The 13,183-nt window shown below is 30.1% G+C and overlaps 1 protein-coding gene across 1 annotated transcript; it reads right to left on the minus strand.

Annotated features, from left to right (window-relative positions):
* Positions 1–849: 849 nt before the first annotated feature.
* LOC103491181 (auxin response factor 18-like) lies at positions 850–5,003 on the minus strand. The gene is made up of 4 exons (XM_008451023.3): positions 4,046–5,003; positions 2,822–3,955; positions 1,651–2,567; positions 850–1,549 (listed from the first exon to the last, which is right to left on the minus strand). Exons 2-4 carry the CDS (start codon positions 3,929–3,931, stop codon positions 1,480–1,482), a joined length of 2,097 nt encoding a protein of 698 aa, XP_008449245.1. The 5' UTR covers positions 3,932–3,955; positions 4,046–5,003; the 3' UTR covers positions 850–1,479.
* Between the last annotated feature and the right edge of the window lie 8,180 nt (positions 5,004–13,183).

The following is a 13,183-nucleotide window of genomic DNA, read 5'->3' on the forward strand; positions in this document are numbered from 1 at the left end:
AATGGTCCCACGTTCTCACGTGTGCCATAGCTTCTAACTCTAACTCTATGCCAACTCAGCAATATTGTGTTTTTTAAACTTTTTTTATTTATTTATTTTTTATTTGTTACAATATTGAAGACCATCCTCAATCCCTATACATTATTATTTTATATTTTGTATTTTATTCCCCTTTATTTATTACTTCTAACTAATCCCCACACCACACTCACTCTTTTTCTATTCTCCCCTTTTTAAATCCATCCCCAACATATATTTTTTATATGTATATATAAATCATTGCTTCTTCTTTTTTTTGTTCAACTACCCTTCTACAAATCCATTTTTCTTTTATCTATTTTATAATTTATAATATATAATAAATGTTAATGAGAAGAACAAATCAAAACTATCTATTTTTTTAAAAAAAATTTTTTACTTCACGGTCTCTTTAAACATTGACATAGGAAGATTAATGGCATGACAGCTTAAAATCTGTTAGATTTGATTTAAGAAAAAAATATTTCTTTTAAAAAATTATTTTTACTTTAATTTTTTAATAAAAGATGTCTAAAATGTATTTTTAAGTATATTTTAAGCCTTTGTCAAACACACAATTTTGTTTTAAAATATTTTTTTAAAAAAAATTAAACACTTAAAAATGGTAATGATTAGTATAAACTCGTATTATAGAGATTCAAATTCTCATACCCTACTTTTCTTAATACAACAATTGTAAGAATGAAGATCAAACTTCTACCTTAAAAGATCATACCAATTATCTACTTATTACATGACTTTGAGAAACAAAGAAAGAAAACTAAATTAATTAAAGATAAAAAGGAAGGGGGAGACTAAAGGTAGAGTAGATTTCCAACCAAACAAATTTACATCATTCATTTTGGTCATACAATGAATGAAAACCACTTTCTTTTTTATGAAACTTTTGAATTCCCCATCTTTTGGGGAATGGCATTAATTCAACAAACTCACAACTCACTACATAACATTGAACTTTTACAAAACGAAACTCAAGTTTCAAGGTAAGTCCTTTTTGTCTTTTCTTCTTCCAAATGCCATTGTTTTACGACTTACTTTGACCACAAACCTTTAGAACAACTCCACTTTAACTCATTATCATATTTCACTATGCTTCTCTTACAAACACATTCCCAATACTCTCAAATCACTTCCACTTATAATAAGAACTAACCACCTAAAATGGAAAGGAAAAAAAAAAACCCAAAAAGAAACCCCCTCAAAGTTCATCACAGAACATGAGGATGTAAGCAAGTTCCAAAATTCAAACATTCCCTCCAGAAGTTGGATTGGGAAAAAAAAATTAATTATAAGGAAAAGGAAAATATCAGCTTTTCATAGTTAAAAAAAGCTTGAATCTTAGCAGAAGCTCCCAGATTTGAAACAGAGAAAGGTCAGCAAGGAAATGAAGGACCTGATATTGACCAGCTGTACAGTTGAAATCAACTCTTATTCTTCCTTCTAAGCTCCTACGTTGTTACTTCCTGAATCTGTTAGAATTGTCAATCTTCTTGCTGTCTTGATGAAGTCACTGAAACAGAGAACGAGGAGTGTTAATCAAATGCAATATGTATTGGAAATGACAGGATGTAAGACGATAACTCAACGTTGCTGAAGGAAGAAGAAATATACCTGAATTGTTCGTCACCAACATGCTTGACAGCACCGGAAACATCACGGTACAAGACATGGTTCAATGTCTCTGAATTATCTATACCAAACATATTTCCAAGTTTTCTATACAATTCTTCATAAGACCCAAGTGAAGAAAGATCGAGAGTGCGACCTACATCTTCCGACTCCATAAAGACTTTACAGTGGCCGGTATCCAAGTTTGGGTCGATTTCTTGGCGATTGTCCTTGTACCACTGGAAATTTTCGCAAGCCGAGCCTTCTGGTAGACCTTGTTGATGTAAAGCAGATCCAGAGCCATCGGAGAGATTTGTCATTTTGTCTCCGTTTCCATCTGACGAACTATTTCCAGTACCTACTGGAGAAACCGTATCACCAGAGAAGCTTTGAGACATCTGCAATTCTGTAAGTATGGGTCGGCCAAAAAGTATTAGCTGAGGAGTCTTTACGCCATCAAATTTCTTTGAAGCTTGAGTAGAATGTGCCATGGTTAGCAAGCAAGATACGTTTTCACTCATACTTGGTTTTTCAGTCATTATATTACCAGAAAGTCTAGTTGATCCAGCAGCTGGATCCAGTGATCGATAACCAATCGAAAACAGACCTGACTGCAGTTTACTGAGATGAAAATCTGACAAGGATAGACCAAAATGAGCATGCCTGGCTCCCTGCATGCCAGCAGGGTTGTTGTCGGGAGGACAACCAAAGGGGCTGCCAGTCCCATGGAGATAACTAGAAAACGATGGCACAGGAGGTTGATTATCAAGGGGGAAATCAGGGTGTTGTGGATATCTGAACTTTTTCCTTGGAGGTGAGAAAGGGGCAAGGTGAATTGGAGACATGTTCGACACCAATTCAACCAACCATGGGCTAACGCGTTTCACATTCTGAAGTAAATCAGGTTCATCCCAAGTAACCTGCACAAAATATGTTATTAGCAATTGATAAGGCAATGAATGACTCTTCCATGAATCCATAGAACCATCAATAGTGCACAAACTGAATGAAATGTTGTGGTAAGGTCAACTACAACAAATCATCCCTGACAATCACTTAACTTACAAACATCAATGTTTCTGCAGACATGATATATTCGTTCCTGAATCATAATGTTCAGAATACATTGATTATTTGCAATGAATGCAGGCAGGGAGAAAAGAAGAGTGATTACCTGAAGAAGCCTCCATGGTGATTCAGGCCAGCGCAGTGGGTCTGCAACCTGAACTGAATTGATGGTACCCATGAACCAACTAATTCGTGAAGAGTCCTCGGTTTCAAAGGCCATCTTGAACCTCATACCTGAGCACCACCGGATCTGCAATGCTGCTTTCACCAGTGCTGCCTTGACACAGAATTCAGGAGTACTAGCTCTTGGATAGAATACTATTTCAAAGGGTTGTCCATTTGAAGCAAGTTTAGCAGCTTCAATAACTGATTCAGGCTTCACTTTCCCCTTTCCCATAAGACTTCCATTTCCATTCATGCCATTAGCAGACCTCGTCAATCTGTTGTCATCTTCCCTCAAAAAGGCGGAGAATGCTCCATACGAAACAGCACAGTTACCCCCTGCCGGATTCCATCCACACGATGACTCCGGTCCATCACCGATTCCTCTCTTCGCCCGTCTAATCCCAACGCAGAGATCTCCGTTTTCTGCCCTTAAGAAAACAATGGAATCACCTGCAACGAGCTTCTTATGGTTAACAAAAGTACTCCAGCCAGTAGTCAAAAGATGCCGGCGAGGCGTCCCTCTATAAATGTGCCTGAATTTCCATGTCTCCCCATGAACATCCTTAGCAAGAATGGTTTGAACAGGTGGATCAGCAGAATAGTCCAACCGAGGGAAGATGGTTTCTGCACAATACCTTGGAACAGAGAAACCCCCACCATTGTTAGCATCAGATTGAGTCAGTGTCTTTGCAAATGAAGTTGGTTTATCCTGTTCGGACCCATTAAGCCTTCCAATTCCGTCATCTTCAAAATCTAGTTCGCTTCCATTTATGGGAATCAACCTAAGTTTGGCAAATACCTCATCAGTGTCAGGATCCGCAAGGAACTTGATGGCAGAAACTCTGCAAAGGGTATATGAAGGAACCTTAGGACAGTTCCTGAAATCAACTGGCGCACAAGAATGCTCAGCATGACCTTGTGGAAAATAGAAAACTCTGGCGTTCACCGGCGGCATTTGAACCATTCCTCCAGCACAGGCATGCCATAACTGAGGATCTAAACATTTCTCCACCTCTTTCAGTTTCTCTTTCGAATCCATAAACGTAATCATCTCAATCGAAGCCAATTAAATACTCTGCCAACCACGGAAAACTAACATTTCAAAAAAAAAAAAAAAACCTGAATATCAAGTGTATTTACCAAGCCAACCCTAAAAGATTCCTACCTTGAAGAACATAAACAACTCTTTCCCGTCGACCATCTAACAACAGCAAAATTCAGAAATCGAATTCCAAAATTCTCAGAAACAGAACATAGCAGAAGGTAGAAGAGGCAAATACGTCTCCAAAATCTCTATACCCATATCAAAAATTTCCCAACAATCCTTCCGTTCTCGGAAATTCACCCTTTATAATTGGCAACAAAATTACACAGCTCCAAAAACCTACCATTCACCAAATTCAAAGGGGTTCTCTAGGAGCTTCTTCACCGTGCTTTGACCACTTCATACACCACCAGACGCAAAACCCATGAACAAAAATTGGATAAAAATAAACTAAAAAGGAGGGGTTCGCAACTCGAACAGAGTCAGAAACAAAAATCAAGATCGAGGGTAGAATCAGCTCGATCGAGAGAAGGGAAGAAACCCAGGTGGGAATTGATGGAAGGAAGGGAAAAGAGAATCCTAGAGAGGAGAAGAAGAGAAGAAAAGAGAATTGGAAAACAGAGAGAAAAATAGAGGGTAATCGTAGTTTGGTTCTTGGTGTTTGTTGTTGTTGTTCAAAGATTGAATGAGTGAGTCGATGGCCGACATAGAAGCAGATAAAAAGAGGCGTGGACACTCACAGAAGAGAAGCGAAGAGAGAGAAGAGAGGTTTTTGGTTTGGATCATCAAATCATGGAAGAGTCCAAAAGCAGAGAGCAGAAGTAAAAAGAAAAAAAGAAAAGAAAAAAAGAAAAGGGATTAGGATGTTAAGAAGAGAGATAGAGGAAGGAGAAGATAAAATTAAAAGGAATTCTTACCTTTTTCTTTGGATCTGAAGAGAGTGAGAGAGTGTATCTTGAGGAGCCACCAAAACAAAGATCTTTAAAACCCATCCTATCCTTTTTCCTTTTTCTCTATCCTTTTTTTCTTATTATTCTATTAATTTACAATTCTCTTCTCTCTGCTCTTTAATTTTTTGTTTTTTTTTTTTTTTTTCTTTTGTCGTTTAACTTTTGATTTGGTTCAAAAGAAATAAAATAAAAAGGGGTTTAAGAAAAAAGAAAAAACGTGAAGAGGGAGAGAGATGGGTGTGTTTTCACTTTTCAGAGGTTAATTTAGGGAAAGCATGGTAAAATAGAACCCAATTAATTACTACTCTTGATTTTCACTACTAATTACTTACTTTTTTTATTATTTTTTTTTAAAAAAAAAAAAAATCTCATTCACAAGAGCTAATTATGAAAACCCAGAGTATATCACACATACACAATGGGTCTATTTTGTAATTTCCATTCTTGATGACACAATCAAAAAGTTATAAAGTTTAAGTTTCTTAAAACGTAGATGATATCTAAATTTATTATTTTAGATGTAAAAATAGCCAAAGGAAATCACGTGAGGAGAGGGGTGAAAGGATATTTTGGGAAGAACCATGATTTCATGCATATGCATATCTTAAGATGCACCTATGTCGATTCTCGAATGTTCCTCATCTTTCCACAAAACAAAAATAAAAATTTTAAGAAAGTGCATTAGATACTTTTATTTACTTTTTCTTTTGTTGGAACGAAAAAGATGGTTGTGTTTTTAACCTTTTAAGAATGGTCAGGATGTAGTACAAAAGTATGGAAAGAGAATGGTCTTTTGAAATGGGCATTCACATGAGGGGCTTAAGGAGAAGAGTTCTAAGTTAAAAGAGAAAAATTAAAATGACAAAATGAAAGAAAATTTAAAATAATAGTGTGTGTATATACTATGGTAGGATATTTATGAATATGTTGATACCATCATTTAGGAGCTGTTTGGATTGAATTGAGAGAATTTGAATGAGAATATAATTGTTGGTAATTAAGGATATGTTTGTGTTTCGCGGTGCATGAGAATCTATGTGTGAATAAAATCTTTTTGTAATTCATTTGTAAAATTAATCCTGAAAACTTTATTAAACTTTTAATATATTGATTAATAAACAATAAACGTTATTATCACTTATTAAATTATTAATTACTAGTATTTGTAAACTGAGTTTTTTGATAGAATAATTTTGATGAATGTATATAATTATGATGTATTAATGAATAAAATAATTAATAAATTATAATTAATCAAAGTTAGACTGATAATAAAATTGTTAAGAAATAAACATATTATATTCATCCTAATAAATGTTAACTAACTACAAATATAATTAATTAATATTATCGGTTATTTACCTTTTATTTTAAAATAAGTGTGAGTATAAGTAAGGAGTTTTTCAAAAATAGAAAAGTTTCACAAATTAGAGAGAAAAAAATTAATTTAATATTTTGTCAAATGTTCTATTTTTTACAATTTTCTTATAACTAAATTAATTTATTAAATTATGGTGGTTAAATGCTTACCCTATAACTTAAATTTTAATGTAATTTTATATAATTTGATTATTTATGTAAATAATTTAATATAATACATAAAATAAGAGAATAAAAAATGTATTAAAAGAAAAAAGAAAGTGGACAAAGAAGAAAACTCATCACTTTGGATGGTACAGCTGATGGACATAAATGATGCATGGTAATTATTTCCACGATTAAGCTACAAAATCATCATGTATCAAATAAGAGTATATTTATCTCATATCCATTTTCATTTCAATTATCGTCTGAATTTCTTCGATCTAAACGTCTCTTTAAAATGTATTACGGAAAGAAATAAATATTTTAAAAAAACGTTTAAAAATACAATGAATAGAAATAAATCAATAGAAAATCAAAATAGTATTAGATTTTTTGTTATTATTTTTTAAAGGTTAAATTAAAAGAAAAAACTCTTGAACTTTTTTTCATCATTTAAAATACTTTAATATTCTTTCAAAGCTACAACTTTAACCATTAGCCATCTATATATAAATGATTAAAAATTATACTTAGTATATAAACCATTTAAATTGTTGAATGAAAAAAGGGTGTGGCTAGGACACTTGCCTACACCAAGTTTGAAAGAAATTTACAACATATTCAAATTACCTATTTTTTTTACTAATAGATTAATAAATTTTTCATGCGTGGAAATGTATGAAAGATATTATAACTTTCGAAGAATAGAAATATTTTTCTAAATGACAAAGTTCAAGAGTACTTATCATTGACACAATTTTGTCACCTGATCCACATACAAACTTCCCATTCGTCTTAAAATTTTACATTTTTTTTCGTAATAATACAAAGTCATATTTGGATTTATACTTGCATACTACAAAGTCTATACTATAAGAGTTTTTTTCTTCCATTAAAGAATAATTCGAACAACATTGTTGGACCCCTGCATCATTTTTTCAGGATCATAACGTTACAATCAATTAATGAGAATAGTACTTATACTATTTTAGTATAAGAACAATTTTAAGACAAGATTTCATAGTCGGTTAAATACAATAAAATGACCAACTAGCTATACATATTATAACTTTTTTTTGTTTTGTATGTAATCTCTTGTACTATGGTTGTTGATTCTTGCAAAATATTATTTGATGTGGACATTGTATGATACCTTTTCAAAACCTAAGCTGACGTTTTTATGTGATTAAATATTGATTATGTTTGCCTAAAATTACACAACCAAAGCTTTTTTGCTCATAGAGTGGGTAAAAGTGGGTATCAATTAGATTGATACTTTTATGTGAAATGTAAGCATAAAGATCCAATAATAATGGATTGAGTCACCAACAGCCTATGCATAAACTTTAGGGGTTTTGTTTTTACTGACATTATACACATATTTTAAATTAACATAATAATTATGACTATTTTTAAATATAGTAAAATGAACTAAAGTGTTTGCAAAAAAATATATAAAAATTTCTCTTCTCTCTCCTACACGTGTTGGGGGGTCTCCATACTATTCCCTTTAAACATGAGACATAGAGATTGAAATCACAAACTTGAAGTGATGCTTGATTTGGGGATCAAATGGAAATAAAAGAAGATTAAATTGAAAATGTAAGAACATTGATGATCGTCCAAAAGCTAAGAGGTAGGATTTGGAAATAGGAAAAAAGTAATAGAATTTGATTGGTTTCCAAAATTTATAGGAAGGAATAATATATAAAGTCTCCTACGACTATTACCTCCTTGTTGTATTTAATTTTGAAAATAAATAAATAAATAAAAAAGAAAGTTTGTTGAGTTGATTTAATTTTATTACTGTCTTTTAATTGAAATTTTAGATTCGTTTTTACATTTATTTTGTTTTTATTTATATATATATATAAATGTTTAGGGATATGGGACGCTCTTAGTTCAGCGCGTGGAGAAAGTGGTGGTGGTCACATCTAACCATTCACTCCTTCTTAGCTAACTCACCAATTTTACATTTTTCTTTCTTTCTTCCATCGCTTTCACTTTTAATATTTCTTTTGTTTTTCGTTTTTTAACTTTACAAATATTTAAGTTTTTAACATAATGGTCACATATTTGTATTTTCAAATATATAATTTTCAAATAAATTAAATTAAAAAAAAAACATAAACTCTAAAACAACAATAAAATATGACAACAACTTTAAATAGACTAATTATTATTATTATTATTTTAAAAAAAAAAGTATTAATGTTATTCATTATTGATATATATATATATATATAAAATAGAAAATTTTGATATAATACACAAACATGTGAGGAGAAAGTGTAAAAATAAGAAAATGTGACGTCTAACATTAAAATTTCACACACATTTTGTAACGCTTGGTTACTGTTGAAGGACTTTGTGGAGGTGAGGGACCTATTGCATTTAATATTTTGTAACAAGTTTTCTTCTTCACGTTTTTTTTCAAACTTAGCAACTATTTTATTCCTAATCTATCTAACTTTTCTTCTTAATTATTGTTTCTTTTCCATTTTGTTGGTTATTCTAAATCCTTTTGCTTTTCCCTTTTTCTCCTATACATTTTATATATAAAATTACTTCTCTAAACCTTAAAGAAATATTTAATAAATATGTTACAACAACAAACTCTCAAATATTTCTACCAATTATATGATATTGTCCACTTTAGGCATACATTCTCATAGTTTTGTTTTTGGTAAACCTCTTGTCTAACCGATGTGAGATTTTGGTCTCATTACGAAATTAATGAACTATCTAACACTATTTTAGAATGGACAAACTTATTAGAGATGTAATTGAAAGTTGAGTAATTTCAATATTCAAAGTTAAAAACATATTTAGTAGACATAATATAACAAAAGTTGAGGAACATAACTACCTATAATAGGTTATGCATGAAGTATATATAAATTTTAAATGACAAACTTTGCCATAAGTTTGATAATGATCAGAACACATAACATACTCTTTTCATGAGGCTAAAGATTATGATCGCAACCTTTTAACTGTTAATAAGAAACATAAGAAAAGAAGAAAATAGTCATTTTAGTACAAATAGGGTATCCAAATTTAAATATATTATAAAGATCTAAAGATGTACATATCAATTACTACTAACTAATTGTTCCTATAATATCCCAGACTTAAAAATTTGGAATTCAAATTCAACACATGATGCTTCTTACGTCTCCCTATGTCCCAACTACGACATCCTTACTTGTGTTGAATACTTCTAAGAGTAAAAGTTGTTCACACACGGGTCTTTTTAATATGCTTTAATTTGTTCTCTCACTCTCACATGCATTATAAGAAGATCCTAGAAAGTCATCCAAAATACAATAGTTCCAAACTAAGCACGTTTAACTTTTGGAGTTTCTATATATTATTGAACGATCAAAAAGGAAGATGAACCTTGTTAATATATATAGTTAGTATCTTCCAATTATTTTAAAGCCTTTCTTAATCATATTTTTGTGTTCTTAAAATTTATATGTATAAACTTGAGATGTTACAACTTTAATTAAAAGAAAAATGTTAAAAAAGGGGGGGTGGAAAGAGAATTGAAATGGAGAGTCCATTTGTATTTGTAAGCTGGGTAAGAAGGAGTAGACATGAATATGACTTTACAATGTTTCTCTCTTTATTTTAGTTTTAAGAGTTGGCCCTTTTATGTTTCTTTCCATTTGGTTGTCATTGTGTTGTACACTAAGGCGCACATTATTATTGTCACCATTCTTCCCCTTTATGATTGAGACCTCCTAACCATAAAACATCTTCCCCCCCATCCCCCTTTTAATTTAATTTATACACTTTTGTCCTATCTTTTCCCTCTTTTCTTTTTTCCTTTTTCTTTTTCGGGTTTAATTTTTCTACTATAGGAATATACATACCATATGCTTCACAAATATCCACAATTAATGACAACTTCATTTTTCCATCCTCTATTTTAATCTTAAATATCATCCTTTTCTCTCTCTCTCTTTCTTTCTTCTTCTTCACCTTCTTATAATTAATTATTAATTGTGTCAATCTATTTTTCTTTCTACTCTCTTTAAAAAATTCATATTGTTAAAACAAAAAAATCTAAACTCAAATATACAAATAAAAAATTCACAAAAAGATGTATATACTATAATTTTGTTTAAAAGTTTTATGGTTTAGGTTGAAACTTTTGGAACGTAATAAAAAAATGCTTATGTTCTCATAAAATACAATGGGTTAAACTATATTATTGATGACCATATAGATATTTGTAACAAGTTCTAACGAAAATTCTAACATGGATGTCAACTTTGAGAAAATTATCTAATTATACACCAACTCAAAAACTAAAATCGTAATTTTAAAGAGAGCATATAAAGTGTACATTATTTTTCCACTGGAAGTCTAATTGAACTAAAGCAATTCCTAATTTGGAATGAAATTTTAATTATTGACACATTTATACTAATACACAACCAGCACTAATTTATAACAATTCGAAATGATATAATTTTGAACCGGACTATTTTCATTATTAATTATAGTATTAAAAAATGGAATGGAAAAATGTTTATTAATTATTAAGGGTTATATAATAAGGGGATGTTTGTGAGCTAAAATACAAAAAATTAAACTCAACCTAGTCCGAATTATCGCTTTCAAAACAAGACCATAAGTCATACACAAAAAAAAAAATGTTTTAATTTATAAACTAATTAATAGATATATATTTAAGGAAATAAACAAATAAATGAAAGGACATTATTGAGAAGAACTTAGAAGGGGTTCGTAAAAGGGTGGGTGTCGACGTGTCGTCCTTCTTGACTTGAATTAAACGACAACGCATTAGCTAATTCAAACCTCTATGCCCTTTAACCCACCAGCACCTTTGGTCCCAGCCATGAATGTTCCAATTAATTATGTGTTTTTTTTTTCTTCTTCTTCTTTTCCTATTCTCTTCTTCAATTATTATTTCCTTAATTTTGTTATGAACAACAATTTATTTTTTTTTAAAAAAAAAAAAACAGCATCCAAAAAGATTAACAAAATAAATAAATTATGTGGACAGACAAATTTTGATAAGTGGAGGGCCAAGCCAACAATTTTGTTCCATGTTTAAGGTGGTTGTGAATATTTCTAATTTGAAATGTCTGTTTTTTTTTTCTTTTTTTTCCTTTCTATCCCATCATTCTTTGGTTATGATTTTATATTACTACAAAAATTATTATCCAATAGTTAGTTAAATATATAGTTTAATTGTTATGGATGTGTCTTAATTAAATATGAGTCCAATAATATATATTAAAAAAAGATCTGTCTTTTCATTTTTGTATAATAAATTTTTAAGTTCTAATTATGTTGTCACCTTCATCTTTTTAAGAAATAAATAATAAGCATGCTAATTAATTTGTTAACAAGCCTAAATTGTCAGGGAGAAAAAGAAGCATATATTCTTTCAAGGAAATTATTATAGATTACAAAAGTATTTTATACGTTTAGAAAAATTATATAGTCTATCGAGTGTATACTATTATCTAGATTTTTTGCAACACAAAAGGTAGTCTAAAGTAAGATTTTGTTATATTTATAAATATTTTGGTTTATTTTACTGCATTTAAAAACAACTTTGATTTTTTGTAGTTTTTTAAATACATTTATTAATATTTTATCAATATTTTTATAAAATTAAAATGGTTAATTTACTTTTTTTAGGTTAAAATCACTTTTACTCCCTACACTTCGATAAAAATAACAATTTAATACTTAAATTTTTGTTTGTAGTCATCAAATCCCTAAAAATTTAATATTGAACTTTAAAATTTGTAACAATATAGTCCTTATTTGAAAATTAGTATAAGCATCTAGTAAAATTTATTGCACAAAAAATTATATACTAATTAGAATGCATTTGGATCATCTATGGAAAAAAAAAAATGTTTTGCAAGAATATTTTTTTAAAACACTTACTTTAAAATCAACTTAAAATTTAAACACTTACATGCTTGGTTAGATCATTTTATAAGTATTTATTATACATAATTTTGTTTAAAATCCTACTTTCTCAAAATTTGGTTTTGAATGTTTTCTTTAGAATGAATTATTTTTCAATATCATTTTTGAAAAGTTATCGAATACCTCAAATTCTTTGAAAAGAATTTTTCTTTTCAAATTTAAACATTTTAAAAAGTAATCCAAACACACACTTAGAGGTTCACTAATATTATAAAATATAAAGCTCACACTAAAAAATAATAAAAATTGTTAATTAATTTTAATTTTTACATTAGAGAATAAAATTGTTGTAAATTTGAAAATATAATGATTAAATTATTAAATACCAGAATTGAAACACTAAATTTATACACAATTAAAATTAGGTGAACTAAATCATTTGAGATAAAATGTCATGACTTATTTAATAAAAGTGGTATTTATTTTTGAAAAAAAACGCTACTTTTTGAGAAAGATAATACGTGGAAATAAAAAATAGTAAAAACAAATAACTAAGAAGGTGAGTGTTTATTTGGTGTGTGTGTGTGTGTGTGTACGTGAGTGGGAATCCTCTTGTCCGCACCTGTTGGAGTGACGGTGATGTGTCTGACAGGAGATTCTTCCACGTATTTAATGGAGGCAAAAACATTGACGTCAAATATTAAATATAAATGAATAAAAATAGAAACAAAAATGCCATCTCATCTCACCGTCATCCAAATCAACGGTCCTTAATTTACTTCTCTTTGGCGGGTCCCACTTGACCTCACCACTTTGGCATCGTGTGGCCACGTGTAGGAAGGTCCCACCTCAGCCTTTC

Source organism: Cucumis melo, chromosome 8, assembly GCF_025177605.1.
Source record: "Cucumis melo cultivar AY chromosome 8, USDA_Cmelo_AY_1.0, whole genome shotgun sequence".
Classification (NCBI taxonomy): Eukaryota; Viridiplantae; Streptophyta; class Magnoliopsida; order Cucurbitales; family Cucurbitaceae; genus Cucumis; species Cucumis melo.